The sequence below is a fragment of the Takifugu rubripes genome, chromosome 8, assembly GCF_901000725.2.
Source record: "Takifugu rubripes chromosome 8, fTakRub1.2, whole genome shotgun sequence".
In the NCBI taxonomy this organism is placed as follows: domain Eukaryota; kingdom Metazoa; phylum Chordata; class Actinopteri; order Tetraodontiformes; family Tetraodontidae; genus Takifugu; species Takifugu rubripes.
Genome location: NC_042292.1, coordinates 16,310,377 through 16,330,737, shown reverse-complemented (window position 1 = coordinate 16,330,737; position 20,361 = coordinate 16,310,377). Strand labels below are relative to the sequence as shown.

The 20,361-nt window shown below is 43.0% G+C and overlaps 2 protein-coding genes and 2 long non-coding RNA genes across 10 annotated transcripts; 2 read left to right on the top strand and 2 right to left on the bottom strand.

Moving 5' to 3' along the window:
* The first annotated feature begins 1,578 nt into the window (after positions 1 to 1,578).
* On the top strand, positions 1,579 to 5,336 carry slc3a2a (solute carrier family 3 member 2a). Of its 3 annotated transcripts, none has more exons than XM_003966896.3 (10): positions 1,579 to 1,733; positions 2,133 to 2,338; positions 2,430 to 2,614; positions 3,076 to 3,249; positions 3,354 to 3,442; positions 3,532 to 3,668; positions 3,974 to 4,083; positions 4,179 to 4,369; positions 4,450 to 4,747; positions 4,827 to 5,336. In XM_003966896.3, exons 2-10 carry the CDS (start codon positions 2,148 to 2,150, stop codon positions 4,961 to 4,963), a joined length of 1,512 nt encoding a protein of 503 aa, XP_003966945.1. In that variant the 5' UTR covers positions 1,579 to 1,733; positions 2,133 to 2,147; the 3' UTR covers positions 4,964 to 5,336. The 3 variants fall into 3 exon arrangements, with proteins under 3 accessions (XP_003966945.1, XP_011605044.1, XP_011605043.1); XM_011606742.2 differs by having other exon boundaries at positions 1,733 to 1,864; XM_011606741.2 differs by lacking the exon at positions 1,579 to 1,733 and adding an exon at positions 1,871 to 1,960.
* Positions 5,337 to 5,372: 36 nt separating this feature from the next.
* LOC105416858 (uncharacterized) lies at positions 5,373 to 18,850 on the top strand. 4 transcript variants are annotated; one of them, XM_029839838.1, is made up of 11 exons: positions 5,373 to 5,507; positions 13,369 to 14,729; positions 15,131 to 15,360; positions 15,451 to 15,644; positions 15,868 to 16,028; positions 16,173 to 16,276; positions 16,345 to 16,405; positions 16,935 to 17,023; positions 17,364 to 17,483; positions 17,997 to 18,097; positions 18,177 to 18,850. In XM_029839838.1, the coding sequence occupies exons 2-11, from the start codon at positions 13,397 to 13,399 to the stop codon at positions 18,640 to 18,642; spliced, it is 2,859 nt and encodes a 952-aa protein (XP_029695698.1). In that variant the 5' UTR covers positions 5,373 to 5,507; positions 13,369 to 13,396; the 3' UTR covers positions 18,643 to 18,850. The 4 variants fall into 4 exon arrangements, with proteins under 4 accessions (XP_029695698.1, XP_011605047.2, XP_011605045.2 ...); XM_011606745.2 differs by lacking the exon at positions 5,373 to 5,507 and adding an exon at positions 8,036 to 8,122 and having other exon boundaries at positions 15,155 to 15,360; XM_011606743.2 differs by lacking the exon at positions 5,373 to 5,507 and adding an exon at positions 8,036 to 8,122.
* Positions 7,269 to 16,896, bottom strand: LOC115250631 (uncharacterized). Its single transcript, XR_003889206.1, has 2 exons — positions 16,765 to 16,896; positions 7,269 to 7,440 (listed from the first exon to the last, which is right to left on the bottom strand). It is a non-coding gene; the product is annotated as an uncharacterized lncRNA (long non-coding RNA).
* LOC105416857 (uncharacterized) lies at positions 18,128 to 19,992 on the bottom strand. 2 transcript variants are annotated; one of them, XR_003889201.1, is made up of 4 exons: positions 19,169 to 19,992; positions 19,046 to 19,087; positions 18,476 to 18,569; positions 18,128 to 18,343 (listed from the first exon to the last, which is right to left on the bottom strand). It is a non-coding gene; the product is annotated as an uncharacterized lncRNA (long non-coding RNA). The 2 variants fall into 2 exon arrangements; XR_003889202.1 differs by lacking the exon at positions 19,046 to 19,087 and having other exon boundaries at positions 19,169 to 19,985.
* Positions 19,993 to 20,361: the final 369 nt, after the last annotated feature.

The window sequence follows — 20,361 nt, the reverse complement described above, 5'->3', positions numbered from 1 at the left end:
ATGTTCCGATTCAGTAGACCACGCTCAGATCATATCCAGTCTATGGTTTCATGTTCCACATTACATGTAAACATGTTTACACAGTCGTACACGGGTGTCTGTCTTTCTCGCCGACCTTTCCCCTTTTTTCTGACTGCTCCTCTTTTCTTAGCCCCTCCCCCTTTATCTTCTTTCCCCACATGTGGCCCCTCACCAGTCTGTCGCTCTTAAAGTCCCTCTAGAATTTCATTTTCTACGACAGCAGAGAAACGGGGGGCTTCCCTTTTCCGTCATGTCCCGAGTCAGCAGCTCTGATACAGCCTGACTCAGGCAAACAGACACGTGCAGGCTTGAGCTCCCAATAAAAATAGAAAATGGTGACGCGACTCTGAAAAAGGATAAAAAGCCAAAGAGTTCTTATTTTTGTCTTGGCACTGCTTAAAGGTTTATCAGATGAAGGGTTTCAAAAAATGTTTCAAAAAATGCTGGTAAACTCGTCAATGTCAGTGGAAATATTACCAGGCTGCAGTATTAAACTTCCCCCAATGAACCCGATAGCCCCAATAGCCAAATATAGCGTACACTTATGTATATCACACCCTGGCATCATTCCAGGTAGCTAATTTTAAAAAAACATGAGTTGCAAAGATGCAATAAACAACAAAATATGAGGAGTAGAGAAGCAGACAAGCACATTTTGTGCAACGCAAAGCCAGCTGATGGAGCAAGACAGACAGAAGGAAGGAAAGGAGACATAAAGAGTAGGATAAAGTGTGGAGGAAGCAGTGTTAGAGACATAATGTTGATGAATCCATTCTGGGAAGAGGCGCTACACTGTGTGCTGGACACCGGGTGCTTTTCTGAGAAGCTGTAGAGTAACTGCGAAGGTTAGAGGTATTGCTATTAATACAGCATTACACTGCAAAATGTCAACACTTTAAAACGAGAATCATCAAGCTATTTATAGAGACCTGCCATGAAAAGTTTCAGACTGTTGAGTTAGCATGTGCTGACATGTTCCACAGACGTGGCTTCACGTGTGCACCAGTGTTTACATTTTTAGATGGATCTTCAATAAAACTTTTGAATCGTTTTGTCTAGTACTCAAATTTTTCACATTAGATGTTTGATTATTTGCTTGTTAAATCGGGACAATTGATCAGATCACATTCATCTTCTTTGAATTGACCCCAATTGTCATCAGATTCAGGCAGAATTCAATGTGATTGGAGGCAAATAGTTGCGAATGAGATAAAAGGAGGGCATGATTGATCAAAGCCTCACCCAGAAAATAATCACATCAATAAGTTATCAGCTATTTGCTTTCAATTGATTATATCCTCCCTGTTGCATGGTTAGACAATCTTATTGTGTGCACACTGTGGTGGAAACAAAGGATGCACTTTACTTATGACCAATATGGCTGAAGTGGAAGTATTATCATTAAGACCCTAAAATGCTGTTTTATACGACAGTAATTAAAATAAATTGGACAGAAACGTGAACATTTATTGTCGGATCTGTATGGTGGTTTTATTTTTTATTTTGTCCCCCAAGATTTTAGATTAAATAGACCCGATAGTTGGAGCGCTAGTGGGCGGAGGGAGATTATTAGGACGTCCCCTTGTAGGTGGAGAGGTGGAGCAAGCTACAAATACAGTCCATTCCTTTGGCAGGCAGACGATCATCGACTGAAAAACGAAGGATAGTTTGAGACGTGTTCAGACGGACATACGTGGTTTTTTATTCTACAGGTAACGTTTATCCCTTCGTTGATTTTTTTTTTAAATAGCGAGAAACTACATTTTAGCGCGGAGGTGTCCGCGAAAAACAAGTGCCGCGCTACAGATCTCCTCGTGCTCAGGCCGGTGACGTAGACGACAAGGTTAATTTCATCATCCTTTCTGGGCGACATTTTGGATGGTGCAGAGCCTATTTTTAAAACGTTTTCTCTTTAATCAAATATATTGTATGCGTCATGGTGCGTTCAACAATCGTTAAGGAGGAGATGATTCACAAATTTCCTATTTTGTATATAAATGTAGAAAATTCAGTGTATTTGGTGTACTTCCGGTATATTTCTAGTATCCCGGCGAAAATTGAGGGCAAAACTAATGCTTGTTCTGCACTCCTCTGTTGCTCCATCTAAACAGGAACCGGCTTCAACAATGATTGAAGTCGACATGAAGGAAGTGGAGCTCAGCGAAATGGACCCCGAGAAGCAGCCCATGACGGGGGATGGACAGGCGGCTGCAGCTGCTGAGAAGAATGGCAGCGTCAAGCTGAAGGTCCCCGAGGACGAAGTTGCATTCACTGGACTATCTAAGGACGAGCTGATGAAGGTTGCTGGCACCCCAGGGTGAGGAAAGACCAGGCTTTGATTCATGGTCATGTATGTGCTTGGTGAAATGTGTGTGATCGCTCATGTTTTAACCCCCTTTTCTTTGCAGATGGGTGAGAACCCGTTTTGTGCTTCTTATTCTGTTTTGGCTGGGCTGGATCGGCATGTTGGCCGGGGCCATTGTGATCATCGTCCAGGCCCCTCGATGCAAGCCCATCCCCGAGATGAACTGGTGGAACGAGGGGCCCCTGTACGAGATCTCTGATACCCAAGCTTTCTCTGACGGACTGAAAGGTAAATGCACCAGATTTCTCTTCCTCTTGATCGTTGCTGTGGGGCCTATGGTGTCCTTACTTGCACAGTGTATTTGTCAGCTACCCTGATAACAGACTGCTGACTGGGCTGACCAATGTATGAGTCAGGGTTTAAAGAACATAAAGCCCACAAGACATCAGTTATCTGTCTGGGAGGGTGTTGTAAGATTGTCGCAACCCTTAACCAGACTGAGAAGACTGTACAAGACAAATCATGTGACCCTGAATCCAGCATGGCCACATGATGTGCAGCTGTGCCTTTTTTATTTGAAGGACCTATTTGTGCTCACTCATATGGCCTGCAGAATGTGTGCATGGTGTTATTCACACCGTCTTGTGTTGAGTAAATACCGGGAAGGTTTTCTGTGAGCAGTTGTTCCTCACCACTGAAGGCACTGAAACACTATTTAGTCTCTCTCTATTCTTTTTATTTTTGTCCAGGCATTGAATCAAAGTTGGACAACATCAACCAGTTGAAGGTGAAAGGTCTGGTTCTTGGGCCCCTTCACACCGTCCAGGCTAACCAACCCAGCACTCTGGACCTTGAGAAATTTGACCCAAGGCAGGGGACAAATGAAGAACTGCTGGGTGTGCTGGAGAAGGCCCACAGAAAGGGTAGGTCATCAGACAAGATCGGTTACGCAACCTATTGTTACCCAATAATACTTAACGGGCTTTGTGGCGTATTTCACGCCACACTTTACCTGCTTGGTTTTTAGGCATTAATGTGATGCTGGATCTGACTCCTAACTACCTGGGCTCATCTTCCTGGTTCAACCCGGTTGAAAAGGACGTTCGGAAAGTCGAGGTACACCGCGGCTCCTGTTCTGTGGTCCTTCACTCACAAATGTGGAGGTTAAAGTGTAGCACACAGCTGAGGTTTACTTTCTGTCCCAGGCTGCCGCAGAGTACTGGCTCGGTTTGGGCGTCGATGGCATCAAGGTCTCCGACCTCGCCATCGCTTCGGGTTCTGCAGAGTGGGCCAAGCTTCAGGATGTCGTCCAGAAGAATTCCTCTCAGGACGGCAAAAGGAGGTAACCATGACCGCCAGTTCCTGACCTTTTTCTGCAGTACAGAAACAGAACTCCTGGGTTTCTCCGTAAGGTGACTGTATGAACTCACCTGATGTGGCATAAGAAGAAAACATTCCAGTTCTGCAGGTGGTTGCAGGGTGGAGGTTGGTAGGGATAAATAAACACTGGCGCCCTGAAGGCTTTATGCTGAGGCGACCCCTAGTGGAGGGCTTTTGAATTACACTAAATTAACCAAGTAACCTGTTCGGAAGTCCCAACTTGATTCCTGTCTATTTTCTTGGTCTAAAATATTGTTTTTATCCCAGGGCTCTGATGGGTGTGGTTAAAAATGTTTCGGCCACAAGTGCATCTCAGCTTCTCAACACCAGCGGTGTGGATCTCCTCCAGTCTGATCTGGTCAGCACCAACATTGGAGGTGGATTTTTTTTTTTTTTTTCCCTCTTCTTCCAAATGTTTAAATTTTCTCAAATTACAGGTGGTAATTATATTCCCTAATTAAAATATGTGCAGGTTCCGAGCTCATCAATACCATGGACACACTTAACTCTGAGCAAAGAAGTCTTGGGTGGGGTTTCGGGGAGCAGCTGTCTAAACAAGCAAAAACTCCAGGCCTGATCCGTCTTTACCATCTCCTGCTGTTTACCTTGCCTGGAACTCCCATTTTTAAATACGGAGATGAAATTGGCCTTCCGCCGGGACAGGCGAGTTAAAGAAGGGCACAGAAATGCTTTAATAATTGGTGTTTTGAAGTGCGGATTATAACCCTTGCATTCATTTTCAGGGTTCCGAGCCTCCAAAAATGATTTGGGATCTGGAGAAGGAACCTGCCGAGGGAGAGGCTGACAACGGAACAGTCAAGACTGAGACTCTCAAGCCCGGCGAGTTGAGGAATTGGTTCATCTCCCTCAGCGACCTGCGAGGCAAAGAGCGCTCTCTCCTCCACGGCGACTACTACTCCCTTTCCTCCTCAGACACATCGCTCGCGTTCCTGCGTCTGTGGGACCAGAGCGAGAGATACATAACCGCCGTCAACTGGGGAACGGCGCCGGAGACGTTGGCCTTTAAACTGGCAACTCCAGGCGAGTGTAGAGAAATGTGATTTATGTGCATTTGCTGTGGTGGAAGGGGAAGTTTGACGCCTCGTCTCTGTCCTCGCAGAAGTGAAATTGCCCGAGACGGCCAAAGTGAAGCTGTCGACCGACGACGACTTAAAAGAAGAGTCCGACGTCAGCCTGGAGAAGCTAACTCTGGGAGCGGGGAAAGCGGTCCTTCTGCAGTTCCCCTACAAAGGCTGAAGATGGCAACAAACGGCAGAAAGTTTAAAATGATGCTTAAAATTGGCCCATCAGTTCTGCAGAAATCCGACCTTCCTCTGCAGTTCCAACTCTTTTTATTTGGGTTTTAATGTTGCCTTTGGTGGCAGAGACGCAGGAAACGTGCACTTGTGAATGTGTCTCTTTTATCATAGACAATGTGAAGGGGAAAAGAAAAAAAACATTCCATAGTCGTAATGTGGGCATTCCGTCTTTTTATATTTAAGATATTTGCTTTTAAGTTTCCCCTCCAAACAAGAAAAATAGTCTAAGTGGCGTGTTGTTGTCTTTATGAAGTGCAAATGCATCGTGTCGAGTGAACGCAACTGAAAACGAATAAATGTTTTCACCCCGACTCCTGTTGGCAAGTGTCCCGTAACGTGTGTGAGGAGATGATATCAGATCAGATGTAGACTATATTTGCAACATACAGGTGTAAACAAGTGTGTCACAGGTGTTTACGAAGGAAGCAGGGTTACAATTTAGCCGTTTGTCAGATATCAAACGTTGGATGATGGCGTGCACGGTAAGTGAATCATTTCAACCACGTTGAAAAACAAGCTAGGCTAATCATTAGCTAAATTATGCCGACTCATTGTAGGGCCGAAGTTGCCTCACAAAATCGTTGTAATAATGTTAACTTTAGGGGGAAAAAACAACAAAGATGTATGAAACAGTCCCTTGAGAAATTTTAGGGTCCTGGTACAATTCGGGGCCGTAGTGCGGCTGTGGTGTGACGGGGAGGTTTGAAGCCAGTGATAACGGGAATCGGAGCCCGTCACCGGCACCTGTCTGCGTCCCACGCCGCTGTGAAACCAACCGCCGCCGCGCACACTCATGACACACTCTCGCTCTGAGTCTCACGCATTCTCGCACACACCTTTTACATCACGGTGACCTTTCATCGGCTTTCAAGGAGAACTGCAGTAAAAAGTGATATTTTTCGGCGAAGCGCGACCCAAAATCTTACCACTCATACCGGGAAGGTCCCGAAACGCCTAAAATGTGAATGTAAAACCACAATTAGGCCGGTTAAAAACCCATTCCATTAAATTCTATAGTGCACCATCAGCCTTGAGAGTTGTCATGGAACTAAAAAGGAATTTTTTTTACTGTACATTAATATCTCATTCCTCCCACTCTGGCCAGTTTCATTTTGCCTGTACTGTCACCAGATTCACTGCATGTCAATTTTCAACATTTCCCCCCCAATTCCCTTCACATCCAGTAGAAACTTGGACCCCGAGTTAGCACATTAGCAAGTTCAGCTTCAAATACAACAATTCACAACATCTCCATCTTTTCGCATCAACAATTCACTAATATCTCAAATGTGCTCAGTCGTGTCGGCTCACATTTATATACAGCCAGGATACAGTTGGAGTAGTTTCTTTCAGCCAAAGCTGAGCTTTTTAAGCAATAGTGTAGCACAAATCCCACACATGCTTTTAATAGTTGCTCCCATAGTTCAGCTGCCATTCTTCATGTCATCTTACTAAGACTTAGCTTTAGCATCAATCTCATAGCCTCGTATAAAGTGCAATGTTGCCCTCGTTGCCCCAGTTTACTCCCAATAATGGTCTGTATTGATTAAAGAGTTCTTCTTTTATTGTGTAAATGTAAAACTATGTCTCAGATCAGTTAACTTCTTTCCAAGACCAGAAAGTCTTTAAGAAGAATTAGCATAATCTTGAAACTATCAAATCATTGCTAATGGACACATAACTTATTATTTATATCAAATTACCAAAATATACTACTATCAACACTAAAAACACTATACTATCTTCTTTTACATGTTAATGCTGAATATTTACGTAAGAGGGACAGATAATGCTCTGATTATTAACAAAAGAAAATCACTTGACAGCCGTTTTATGTTGAGTAACTAAAACTAATAGGTGCCACAATTACAAGAGTTCTTTTATGACTATCAAGGAAATTATCGCAATAAAATCCCTGACACCTGGCTAAAGTTTTGTAGCATTAAGTACTTTACAGCATAAAGTATTAGATTTATTTGACAGGTGGTCCAATGCAACTTTAAGATTTAATAAGAAGTTGAACATTTATTTGGGGTAAACTCACAGTGACGTAAAAATCTGACCCATTTCATTTGAAAAGCGTTTTAATGTAGCTCGTGAGGAGGTATGTGGGAAACATGTCAGCGTAGAGACGCTAACTCAGAAAATGACAGTTGAAGAGTCGCCGTCCGAAGCTGATAAAACTTTTCTACACCCGCGCAAAACTGAAATGCAGAATTAAACAAACGAGACACATTTTGTTGTATTTTAAAGTCCCTTTTTATCATGACAAACTTGCTGCCAAACATGCAAAAGGTCTTTGAGCATTGGTCCCTTTTGATGAGTGTTGCAATCGATGGAAGACGTTTCGGCACATTTCAAGTTTGTCTTTGATTCTGAGAAACTTGAAGTCCTCTCCACATCAACGGTGAGGCTCTTTTGGAGAGAGTAGAAATCAAAAACAAAAATCAGTGATGTCAAGTGTCTCTCTGTGTGTGTGCGCCTCTGTGTGTGTGTGTGTCCCTTTAACATCAACAGGCCTTAAAAGACAGTGAGAGAAACGGATATAAAGAATGCACAAACGTGAAGTGTGTATAAGTGTGGTATTGTGTGTTCATTTATCTGCATGTGTGAGGTCTTTGCTCCATTTCACTCACTTACAAAGTGAAATAAAAGCGTTCGGCAGTAAAACGTCAACTTTAATCAAGAGAGCGACATAATTTAAGGTTCATGAATAAATGTGTGAATAAAGTAAAAGATGGATGAGGCTCTACTAATAGGTGGAAATTAATATAGAGGCCCCAAAAAGACAGATGAACAGACGTGCGCGCGCGTGTGTGTGCGATTCCACAAATAAAGGTGTTGAACTTGTTTCTAGCATCATTATGACACGCCTTGGCAGGAACACCCACTCAGACACACAAATTGAAAAAACGAAAGATCAACTGTAAGAACGACATGTTTGTCTAAATGACGTTTCGCTCTCTCTCCCTCTCTTGTGTTGTCTCTCTCTCTCTCTCCTCCCCATTCTCACACATGTGTCAACTCCCTCTCTTTGACACACACACACACACACAACGCCACCGACAAATTGCTCGCTGGAATGACAACTTAGCTGGTAAGCCTTTTGTTTCAGTGGCGATACTTCTTGAACTCTTCTATACAAACACATTTGACCTTGGATAAAAGTTAAGGCTAACTTGTGATTAGCATGCTTAGCATTTCATGCACAATGCTAATACGCACCTGCACGAGTGCCAGGAACAAATAATCTACGTGTTGCTCTATTGTTCTCCTGTTCGTCTGTCAATCCACTATCAATTACTTGTTTCCCCACTGCTGTTGTACCTAAATGTGGAGGCATCTCGTTACATCTGGCCTGTTTGGAAATCTGGGTCACAACATGGGAGGCTGAGACGTAGCATCAGGGTCAGAAACATCCTGTCAGGAGTCAGACTTTTTGCGTCCTCCGGTGCTTCCAAAATTTGAGCCAAAAAGGCCACGATTTCTTGTCGCTGCTCTTTGCGTTGGCCTCCTCCCGAGCTTGCGACCTCCTTTTGCATCTGCAGACGACGACACGGCGTCTACGGCCCACATGAGCTCTGCCATCGCTCCAAAAGTCTGCAGTCAATGGCTGATCAATGTTAAACCTGGTCAAGTCATTGGAAATGACCTGGAATTTGTACTTTTGCTGTACCTGAAGTTCCTCTTTGCAGGTGAAAACTAAACAATGGCAGAGGATTCACCCCCCACCCCCACCCCCCCAGCAGCTCAGGTGACTTAAACAGTGTAAAATCAACAAAGAGGGTTTTTTTTTTTTTTAAATGCTTTGACAGTGCTGACTTTATGAATTTCTGTTTGCAAAAGTGCTGACACTCAGCTTTAGTGGCACAGGAACCGTGAGCAAACGGTGATAATCAGGCCGCGTCTCACATCCATGCAACATTACTGCATTGTCGTATATCTCCACGGCCTCACCTCAGCGTCTCGTGAGGATTCGCTATGAGGAGCATCACCGCGGCAACAGAGTTTCTACTCACTTAAAGTACTTGACATAAACCCTAAAAACAGGAGAAGCGGAGCCCCGGCCAGATGGGCCCAAAAAAGCACGATTTTAGCTTCGACGTCAGTGAGAAGTCTCTCTTTTATTGCCATGAAGTTACCACTGCATCCGGAAAACAGACTTAATACAGTGTCTCCCTTCTCAGCCGTGGAAACTTGCAGCTCCCAGCTCTGCTTTCCACATCTCGAAGATGTGCACCGTAGTTTCCACACCGCGGCTGGTTTGCTGTTGAGGTTCCCTCACGTAGAACCATCTAAAGCAACATTCACCTTCCAAGCCCTAAACTTTGACAGAATCGACAGTAAATATAAACGTATTGTCTGTTGCGTCCTCCTGAAGATGGGAGGTGTTTGAGGACTTAAACGTTTTTTTTTGTTTAAATTTTCATTATCAGTTGATGTTGTATGCGATCGACGTCACCGTCACACGTAGACAGAATTTCATTAACATTTGGAGTTAAGTCATTTACTTTTAGCAACTCTACGTTCAGAAATTCTATTCTACTCTCTATTTCTTTAGCATGAATTAGTTTGGAGTATTTTAACAACGTGTGCGTCTTTAACACAAAATACTTCTGTTGATCCTCAGAGAAATTTGCTTGCGATCAAAATCAGCCGTTACGCTGCACCTGATTTGTCACTTAAAATATAGAATTTCCCTTTACATAAATTGACTAAAATAGGGCATTTTGTTAGCAAATGAAAGACTATAAACTCAGAACAAAGATAGAGGCATCAGTGTTTTTTTAATTTCAGTTAATTGATATTTTTAATGGCTCGTCACGTTAGCGTTGATACTAATTTGTTTTTTTAAGGGGCGTCTGTGGCTTTACTGTGTATGATTTATATGATTATTTTATAAATCCAGACAAGAATCATCCATATTAGGCGGGGATTATACTAACAATGAATGCTACAATAACTGGTAGAACCTTTTTTAAAGGCGACATCACACTGACCTTTGGTCGTAAATATGATCGGCAACTGTTATTGGTGTACAGTTTTACACTTGTACCGTGCCTTTCGACTGAATACAGTTGTAATTATATAAAGGCAGATTAGAAAAATAGTAGAAATTCAATAATTATAGCGCGAGAGCTTGAATTTAACAGCTCGATAGCACCTTTAAACTAACATGGCTTACTAAAGTCGGTTAAGTACCTCCAGTAAAAATTTCCTTGAAATGGCCCTCTATGCTACAATATTAGCAAGTTTTTTAGGGAAGTCACATGTACATTCAGTCAATACTTTTTTGTGTATCATGCAGAAATATGCAGAAAGATACTGTATGTTTGAACTACGCTTATGCCACAGTGTTTTAGATGTAAAGAAAAGTTGGGATTTTGCTTCCAGTATGCAGTTTAATATCACACATTTGCATCCTCAATTTAAAAAATTAATGACATGTATGAAATCTATCGACGATACTCTCACATCAATTTAAATAATTAATGACATACTGCGATGAAATCTCTCATCTGCATCAACGAGGTTATTAACGAAGTGTTAGCAGTAACAGCTCAGTCGATAAATGCCCGCGATACTTTTTCATTTACGACCTCTACCACTCTATCCACTCCATAGTTCGATTCTCGCTCGTCATCAGATTCAAATGTAATGGAACAACAGGGAAAAAAAAAGCGGGGAGAAAAAGTCCGAAGGTGCGAGTCTGTTTCCCCCCTCCGCTGCTCCCACATGGTTTTGAGGTGAATCTGACAGAAAACAAGAAGAGCATCTCCTGTGTATGAGCTGCTCCGAACTCCCCTGGCATCCGCTTACATCCTTTCATTCACAATTTGTGTACGCAGAGAAAGACAAATTAGCAAACCGCTCATGGAGGTGTGAAGAATTTAGAGACGCTGAGTAAAAAAATACAGAAATTACTATCCTTTAAATTTTTAAACCAGTAAAAAGACCTAGATACTGATCCAACATTACATTGTATCAAAGGAAAGGCCTTCATTCTTCTGGCAGCACAGTTCTAACTAAATGTAAGTTTAAAAAAGGGGATCTTAACAAGCACGAAACAGTAAAAAACCTTGATTTTCGCGCTTAGCTTTCAGGAATGCATAATCTGCAGAGGTGTAGTGCGACGCTTCCCACACTGACTGTATCTTTGAGAAAACAGCATAAAACTGTTTCGCCCTGACCACATTCATGGAGAAATAGCTTATTTGTGTATAAATAATGTTCCATAGCGATTGATGTAATCTCCCTGTCAGGCATTCCCTGTGTAAAGAAAATGGCATAGTCAATAAAATAATCCTTGCTAATGTCGAGCTTAGCATAGTTGGGGGGTGGCTGTGTTGTTAGATCATTAATATTTGTTAAGCAAAGGAAGTCTAAAGAAGGGCCAAAATGGAACCTTTACACCTGGGATTTATCCCTTCCTTCAGAATCTAAGGTGGGAATTATCTGGAAAAAGTTGAAAAATTTGGTCTCCACTCTACGTGGGAGATGCCAGGGTAGGAAGGTGGGGTTGCAGCGTGGCGAGAGGGTTCCCTGAAGTTCATTACTTGTGTCGCTGCCTTCCTTCCTGTTTCGTTCGCTCTCACTTCCTGTCAGCTGACTCAGCCAAAGATTCTTAAACTAGTAAACATCTACACAAACTTGTATGCTCATAGAAAATCGGTCCTGAAATGATCCTTCAGTGCAGATTAGTCACTGCCAAAATAAAAATTGCATTTAAGCTTAAAAGTGTAAACCTTTTTTTATTTTTAAATGTTTTGATATCAGAACCTTTTCGCAGCTCATCCTCAGCTCAAACAACTGAAAAAAATGAAGGAAACAGTTGAAATAGAACCAGAAAAAGAAAGCAGCATAGAAAAGAACGTACAGACTGCTATCAAAAGGAAGAACGAGAGAGGAAGGCAGATGAAATAAAAGGTGGCCGAGCTCGAAAAAGAGAATGGTGGAAATAATATAAAAAAGCTACCAAGATGGGAGAATGCGGCAGAAAGATAAAGATAGCTTAAAGAAGGGAGAGCCGTCAGTGTTTGTTTCCTCAGGATGTGGTTACCGTGACGATGAAATGGCAGCGCGGCAGCATCACAATACATCACCAGTCCCACTAACACCTGCAAGTGTGTGTGTGTGTGTATGTGTTAACATACATTACTTACAGGGGACCCTCCAATCTTTTGTTAATTAGGGGGACATTGAGAGGATATTGAGGTCCAGTTTTCCAGTAGAAGTCACATGAACAGGAAATTTTATTGTCTTTTTTCAGGACAAGACTTTTTTTTTTCTCCATATTCTTACCAAAATGTTTATGATTCGCAGAGATTTTTTTTAGTCGTGTCAGTCGTTTCTATTTTTGATATGACTAGAAAAAGTTCCCCGTTGAATACGTTTGTGTAAAGTGTGTGGTTGTATGTGTGGTCGTGTGTGTGTACAAGCTCTGACAGTAAAGAAAGAGAGCTACAGGCAGAGAGAGAGAGAGATAGGAAGTAATGGTCACACAGTTTGAAACGCATTAAAGTGGAGTGAAGACGAATGAAATCAGAGAGAAAAATGAAGAAATCTCAAAGAAAAGATAGGATGCAAGTTTGTGACAACAAAGAAGGAAATAGACCGCTAAAGACTGGTAAAACAAAAAAACTCACTTTATCTGATCTAACCTTCCGTTTCTCTTTCTTCATCTCACTCAGTGTCCTATTTAGAGCTAAAGTAGTTTTAGTAAAGACAGGCGAGAAACTGAAAACAACAACAGCGATTATTGAAATGAAAGATTTTTACCATCTGATTTGTTTTCTCTTCCAAGCAATGCCACCCTGCACATGCTGACAAAACTGTCTTTGACTTCTGGATCGGCTTTTCAGGAATCCATTTAGCGCTAATGTGTTATTTTATAATGTAATGTGCTCTGTTAGCATATAAATTCCCAATCTGCATCTGATTTAAATAGGATGTGCTTGCGAGTGTTGCACTTTATGCCTAAAACTAATGTTGTCACAATTACACAATTGCTTTTGGTCAGTTCAAGAAAGAATAAAAATGGCTATGCTCATAAATGTTAGCACTCTTCCTTACAGTTACTCGCTATTAAAGCATCCAGGTAAATCCGACCTGGGAAAAGTGTGACACAAAAAGACGTATAAGTAAATAAAGTATTTACGTCTTTCTACTTCTTTTTGAAAATGTATATTAAATTCAAAAATGGATCTTGTACTATTTGTCTGTTCTTATTTATGATCTATCTCACATTTATTTAATTGTCTTTAGTTATTATTATCATATAAATGATCACATCTTAATAAAAACTTCCATTAATGCTCACTCTGTTTCTGCCCGTCTCTGTAGCCACTCTAACGGCACGCTAGGAGCCATCATGAATGACCACTCACCCAACCAGTCCTCCTCTTCTCACCACCACCACCATCACCACCAGCTCTCACCATGTCACCTCACATTGCACAACCTTCAGGGACCTGAACTGGCATACCCTTCCTCTCAGCTGGTCCTGGACCCGTTGGAGGAACATGGAGGTAGAGAGGAAGATTCTGCAACATCCTTCCTAATTTCAAGCCCATCTCCTGGGGGACGGAGGATGAGAACTGGGAGTGACAGAGGTCTGCTAAACACAAGCAGCACTAGTCTGAATGGAGATGCTAACTTGGGAGGCCATCTGGATGGAGAAATCGGCACAAGCAGCCATTTTGCTGACACCTATGGCTATCGCACAAGCAAAAGGGAGGACATTTGGGAGGACGAGGAGAGTTTTGACAGTGCGACAGAATATCTTTACAGCACAGGAAATGGCTGCATCAAAGTGAACGATGTTTTTCACATCATGAATCAGAATAGTAATGAGGGAATCAGGCAAAAATTTAGAGCAGATAAAACCGAGGCTAGCATTAGTCGGCAAACTGCCCCCTTCATCAGAAGTGCCTCAGACGGCCAAGAGTACTGTCGGACTAATTCAAATGTAAGTGATAATTATGTAGGGAGAGATGAGGATTACGGGTCTAGTTGTGGTTCAGGTGAGGATCATCTGCAGCCAGTAGAGATCGAACGAACCTGGTTCAGTCCATCTCCCTCCAGAGGACTAGAGGAGACACACGTAAGAGACCGAATGCAGTGTTCACCTGTTAGTATTGGCAGTGGGACTCAGAAACTGGATTCCTTCTCTGAGGCATTCCTCTCCCAGCGAAAAGGAAGATTTCCCATGATCCCTAGCGAGGACTCAGGCAGGCAGATTTGGGAATTTGGGAGAGGAGGAAGCCCAAGGTTGGGTGGCTCGAGGCAAAGCTGTACCTTTGACCCAGACTCCTACCTGCCTCCAACCTCCTCTTCATCACCTTTCCACTACTCCCATGCATCCTTCCCCTCTCCTCCAACATCCTCTTCCCTAGTGTCTGCTGTTCTTAGTCCTCCCCCTACACCTCGACCTCCTCCATCTTTCTCTCCCCCAAAAGTGGACTCTCGTGCCACTTTTCTGGGCTCTGGACAGTCCATGTCCCATGGAGGAGAGCCTCTTGGTACTCTGCAGTTTTTTCCTTCCTACCCTCAAACTCTTCCATCTGTCCACACTCCTGGGATGATTTGGGAGCTTCCACTAATGACACACAGCTTTTCACAGTCGTCAACTGTGAAAGTTGAGTGTGATGCCGACTTTAGCAACTCTAAGGACAACTTGAGGTCTACTAACAACGACATAACTGGTTAGTGCCTACAACTCGCATTTTTGCAAAAGATGTCAAGTTGATAAATCAGTAATTATTATACTAACGTGCTTGTAATTTTGAGACAAGCTAACTGCAAGAGGCTAACTGTAAATGTGTTGGGGTAACTATACTTTGTAGAAAAAAATGACCAATGTATAAACCTAAAAGAAGAAATATATAGATGCCTTAAAAGTACCTAAACCTAAGCTGAATCAAGGGAATTTTGCCACCTTTAGCACCTTATGAAAAACCCCAAAGGTTCATAACCACGTGTAAATTTGCATGCGAAACGTAGCATTTCCTGTATGTAAATTGTTATTCTCGCTCTCTACGCCTTTGATGCAGGACACATTCCTGCCTCTCTTTTTAAGAAAAAACACACAGTTTCCATTTCACAGGTTCCTCCTCCCTTATCCCCGCAGCCTCACAAAGCAGCAAGTCTCCAGATTCATTCCTCGCTTCGGTCCTCCCTCCCAGTATACTCTGTGCTTCCACAATTGCATGTGTCCCTCCCTCCTATCACCTTCCCTCCATTCCAACTCGACACAATGAGGCGGCAGAAAGGGCAGATCCTTATGTTGTGGCTCAGAGAGTGCAGACGATATCAGATGAAAGGAGCCCAGCACAGGTATAGCGATATTTCTAAGACTTCATCTTTAAAACAACTTCTGAAGTCAAAATTGTTTTGGACTACTCAAACACCTGCTTGGGTTTCCAGCTTCAGGCCTCCCAGATCTACACCGGAACCCCATTTCCCAGTATCCTTCAGTCTGGCAGAGGCCAAAGGAAGGGTCATTATACTCCTCGGCCCCTTCTCAATCCTGCACGCCGGGGGAAAGGTCTTTACTTCAACCTGTCCCCTCAACATCACAGAGAAGCAGCAGATGGTGGAGATGATGGTGATGTGTTACCGTGAGTACAGCACCTAAACAGAGGGCTTATAGTGTCAACAAGATGCTGAATGAACCGCCATAGTGGCCATGGACACAGGGAGGAGAAAGACACTTAGACTTGGTCCAGACCACCTCCGAATGAGATCCTCATGATTGCATGTTAGGAAACCAGCCCTTGTACATATAAAATCGAGTCTCCAGTTCTGTCCATATTTTGCAACTTCCTTTTTCTATCTTTCCAGATATGTCAACATAGGCCATGAGTTCCAGGCTGAGCTTCCCCCATATGCCCTTAGAGGGGACGGGCCAACAAGATGGCTGCCAGATGAGGAATCACCTTGTGAAAAGTTGCTCTGGAAACCATGGCTGGAGCTGGAGGATAGCGCCAACTTACAGGACCAAGGTGATACGCCCAGTGATGGACTCAGATACTTGCAAGATATATATGTTACTAGCTGTTATAAAAGGAGCAGAAATGTGTTTTTTTTAATAAACAAAGTGGACTTTAGTATAGCGATGCTCAAGTAACCACTCTGTGCGTCTGCAGTGGAGAAGCTCTTGTCCATGTGTGGCTCCAGTTGTTTACCAGGAGGGGGCAGCAACACAGAGCTGGCGCTGCACTGCCTGCACTACTGTCAGGGGAACACATTGGTAACACTGACTGTGTTCACCTCTGTTCTTTTTTGAACAACATTAATTTTCACCACTCTTCTGTACAGGCCACACTGGAGATGCTCCTCTTCTCATTACCCTCACCAGCAGGAGACTACCATTACTCTGGTAAACCCCTGAACCTTATTTTAGTTGTCGTCTAAAGTGCCGATATCACCAGCTGGTACCAGGCAAAAATTAAAGATGGTTTGAACAGTATACTTGTCCTTTTTGGACCACAGTAACCAGTGCATTTAGCCCCACATTCCTGATTTATCCAGTACATTAAGTCTCTTTCTCCAACTGTAATTAGCCCATGTTGCCTCTGTGGCCCACAATCCGGTCCATGCAACTGACTTAATCACCTATCATCAGGCTGTGTTTGATAATTCAGTTATTGAAGCAATACAACCATTATGCTAATGCTAACTTCACTTCATTAAAAACCTGCACTGTTATACAAGTACTCAGCCAGCTCTGAGACTTACCATCCTTCGAGCTGCATGACTTCACACAGGGCACGATGGTGTTGTGTTACTTGGCGGGGAAACAAGCTACAATGCGGGATGACCTGTGCTGGTATGTGTCCTCCTTTTTTCTCATGGCCTCTTGACTCCAACCCCCCCCCCCCCCCCCCCCCCCCCCCCTCTCTCTCTAGGTAGCGATTTGTGGACCGACGCTGAAAAGAGTCTTTTCAATGCAGCTCTGGGATCATACGGAAAAGAGTTTTCACTCGTACAGAAAACGGTACATCCAACATCAGTACATAGATTATTTTGCAATGGATATCTATAAGTACGCAATTACAAACTCTGTCCCAAAGCGTGCGGCGTCATTCTGACTGTGGGCAACAACTGATGTGTCTGCTGAACCAGTTTTGACATCCAGCCTGTATTGACTGATGAAATTATCTGACTATCACCTTTGAACTAATTGGTTTTTCTTGATTACATTGATGCTAGTAAATGACTTCTCCAGTCAGTCGATTGTCAACCAGTTAATCGTGGTTCAAACTCGTGCACACTGGTTTACAAGTGGAATATAGTCACTGGATCTTTAAATGTGTGTGTGTGTTTTAAATCTGCAGGTGAGGACAAAGACTGCTCAACAGTGTGTTGAATTCTTTTATCTGGATAAAAAGCTGCATGAAAAACAGGAGAAGCAAAAGCAGGAGAACCAGGTTGGTGGGTTGGAGCAACAGACAGGGGTGAGAACACTTTTCTTTCATTTTGTCCTGTCAAATTCTGTTGTTCCCCCTTTTCAGACCATCTGAAATAACACGCATAAACAGAAGTAGAGGTGAACCTATGATGAGAGAACCTAATAGGCTCCAATCCCAAATGGTGTTCCACAAAGGCCCATTCTTGGCCCTGTTCTTTTCCCATTTAAGCATTAAAAATCAAATCTCTGAAATCATTTTTAAATATTCAAACTCTCCTTCAAATTTTATTCCATAGCAAATGTACTGTACAGTGTAACTTTGAGTAATTCTCCTATCCCATCTTATATTTTCAGCATTATTATTGCTAATGAATACATTCAAAAATGTATTCTTCAGCTTCAGAACCTAGAGACTACTGCAGATTACAAATGTGTGCTTCTCTTCAGAAACCTGCTACGTATGTGGGTCATTAACGAGTTAAACCAATTAAATAGTTATGGTGTGGAATGGGGAGGTCCTTTAAAGTTTTTGAGCTTGCAATTGGTCCTGTCTCCATAGTCGACGCCCAACTGCAGGCCAATGAACAGACCCCTCGTGCTGAAAGAGACAGTTTCTATGCCTTCATTGGCTACTTGCTTCCCCTGCAAGTTGTGTGGCAAGTGAGTAGAAAAGCACACTCCACAAGGACATAGTAGGTGGTTTCCAGGTTTATTTCTCTATTTTCCTTCTCTGCTCCAGGATGTTTTACAAGATAAAGTCCCGCAATGCTCACATGAAGATCCATCGCCAGCCTCAGGAGGACTGGACTGACAGGCGGCTGCAGCACCAGATCGTCGCCCAGCGTCCAGGGGGTAACCTGCTCCCAGCTCAGGTGCCTTTTCGGAGCATTCCATCCTCCTGTCTTCCTGGGAGGACATGCAATGCAGACATTGTTCTGAACTTGCTATCCAGCAGCAACACCATTGCTCCAAGCAACAGCAGTGTCCTAGATCCCAGCGCCATGGTAACAAGTAGCAACAATGCAGCCCCAAACTCACACTTATCAACTGACGCAGCTCAGGCAGAGCACGCCACCGCCGCGCCTTTCTACCAATCGTGGGGCTCTTTTGGCCCTGATTCAGCGGCCTTTTGCTGTAACACAGAAGGAAAATGCGACATGGGGGCTGGGCCACTGGGGGCAAAAGAGCCAATAAAGTGGCAGTAATAGTCCAAAGCATCAATACCAGCAATTTCAACAGAAATTAAATTGTAATTCAAACTATGACTTCTTTACTCACTGAAACAGTATTTTTGTATGTTTGTGTTATAAACCTTAGTCAGGCTTGTGAAATATTTAATGTTTTTCATGCATGTCACAATTTCTTTTTATAAAGCTATATTTTGTACTTGAATTAAAGCGTTCTCCAAAAAAACAGGCAGGCTTTTCTCTGCAAAAGTAATGCTAAGCTAACACAAGGACAAACACAGCGCCTGTTGAAAGCTTTTGATAAAACAGCGTAATGGCCTAATATTGACCTGATTGGACCATCTCCTGTCTCACCTGCATGCTCCGAATTGATCATTAACTGTGTGCATGCATGCATGCATGTGTGTGTCTGTGCACTCACTTGTTTTCCGACTACATCCTAGAAACAGGACTTTCTCCATGCCTGCTTGGCAGAAGCGATAAAAGCTTTTTGTGTGTAGTCTCCTCCAGTTACAAATTTGTACCGGGAGTATCGTGTGCATACCTGTTGGTTCCTCCCCCTGAACACAGTCAGTCATACTTTGCACGTCTGCCTTTTCAGATTCTTCCAAACATCCCCCGATGTGTTGAAAAAACATTGTACGCCTCTGACTCATCCGTACTTCCTTTCGTGTGATTCTTCTTTTCCCCTCTCGGCCAGTCAGAGCAGCTTCTTCACAACTTTGAGGACTTACTTGCCAATACGATCCGAACGTTAACGAGTTCTTGTCATGATGCGCGAAATATGCAGTGGAACGGAAGTATCTGCATTCAAGAAAGTGATCGTGATCTGCTTCCACTCTGACACACTTTACTTTGGGCTGCCTGCTGTCATGCACTTGCGTAACACTCGACGTGCAGCCATTTACAAAATACACAAACAAAAAACAAACAAAAGAGCTAAAACTACATGTTGAGAATTAAGTCTCCGAGCCTCTGAAAGACCACTGCCTGTCTTCTGTGTGGGCAGAATGAATAGTGTGGAGGTTATGCGTGCAGAGATGAACCCGTGAAGATTCCTTGAGCTGTGTTCAAAGGGAGATTGCTGCAACGCTTTGTCATGTCCGACCCAATGGGGGAGAGGGGTGAGAAAAAAGAAGCCTGGAATTAGTCATTGGAAAACGGCCCACGGCTGTGCAACATGAGACGCAGCGCCTCTAAAGTGAAACAGGAAAATTAAACTTTCTACGTTACTTAATTTGGAATATTTTGCGATGCCAAATTCAATTCTGTTGTGAGGTAATTTGGTCTGATTGCGAAATCGTGTTGTTGACACAGGCTGTTATCTGTGGCTGTGATAAAGGCTGTGATAAAAGAACACACAAGCGTTGGGAAACAATGAGTGAGCAAACTTATGTCACAACCAGGGTTGATTTTCCTACTCGAACAGGCCTCACATCAAGAATCAATTAAAACTTAGGATCAGAGTTAGTAAAAACACAGGTGGCCGCGCACTAGCACGGCATGATCTTGGGAAAATACTCGGCTATTGTGTGTTAAAAGGAGAGGACAAAGACCCATTTCAAGGAGTTGTCATGAAATCCATGACTCATGTTCTTTTTGCTCATGCATTTCCTGTTTTCTAAGTTTACCAAAAACCTATTTTGCTATAAAGTTGAGTCAGGTCATGTTAGATTTTGTCAATCTCCTCACACAGTTTTTTGGAAATACAGTAAATAAAACATATAGTGAGTTGGT

What these genes read in the sequence shown, in the direction of transcription:
- slc3a2a (XM_011606741.2), top strand. An exon ending in GGAGAAGGCCCACAGAAAGG is followed by an intron (nt 3,250 to 3,353) that starts GTAGGTCATCAG and finishes CTTGGTTTTTAG; the next exon opens with GCATTAATGTGATGCTGGAT. An exon ending in TCTCAGGACGGCAAAAGGAG is followed by an intron (nt 3,669 to 3,973) that starts GTAACCATGACC and finishes TTTTTATCCCAG; the next exon opens with GGCTCTGATGGGTGTGGTTA.
- LOC105416858 (XM_029839838.1), top strand. Translation starts at nt 13,397, where the DNA reads ATGAATGACCACTCACCCAACCAGTCCTCCTCTTCTCACCACCACCAC. An exon ending in TACTAACAACGACATAACTG is followed by an intron (nt 14,730 to 15,130) that starts GTTAGTGCCTAC and finishes TCCATTTCACAG; the next exon opens with GTTCCTCCTCCCTTATCCCC. An exon ending in GGTTGGAGCAACAGACAGGG is followed by an intron (nt 17,484 to 17,996) that starts GTGAGAACACTT and finishes CTGTCTCCATAG; the next exon opens with TCGACGCCCAACTGCAGGCC.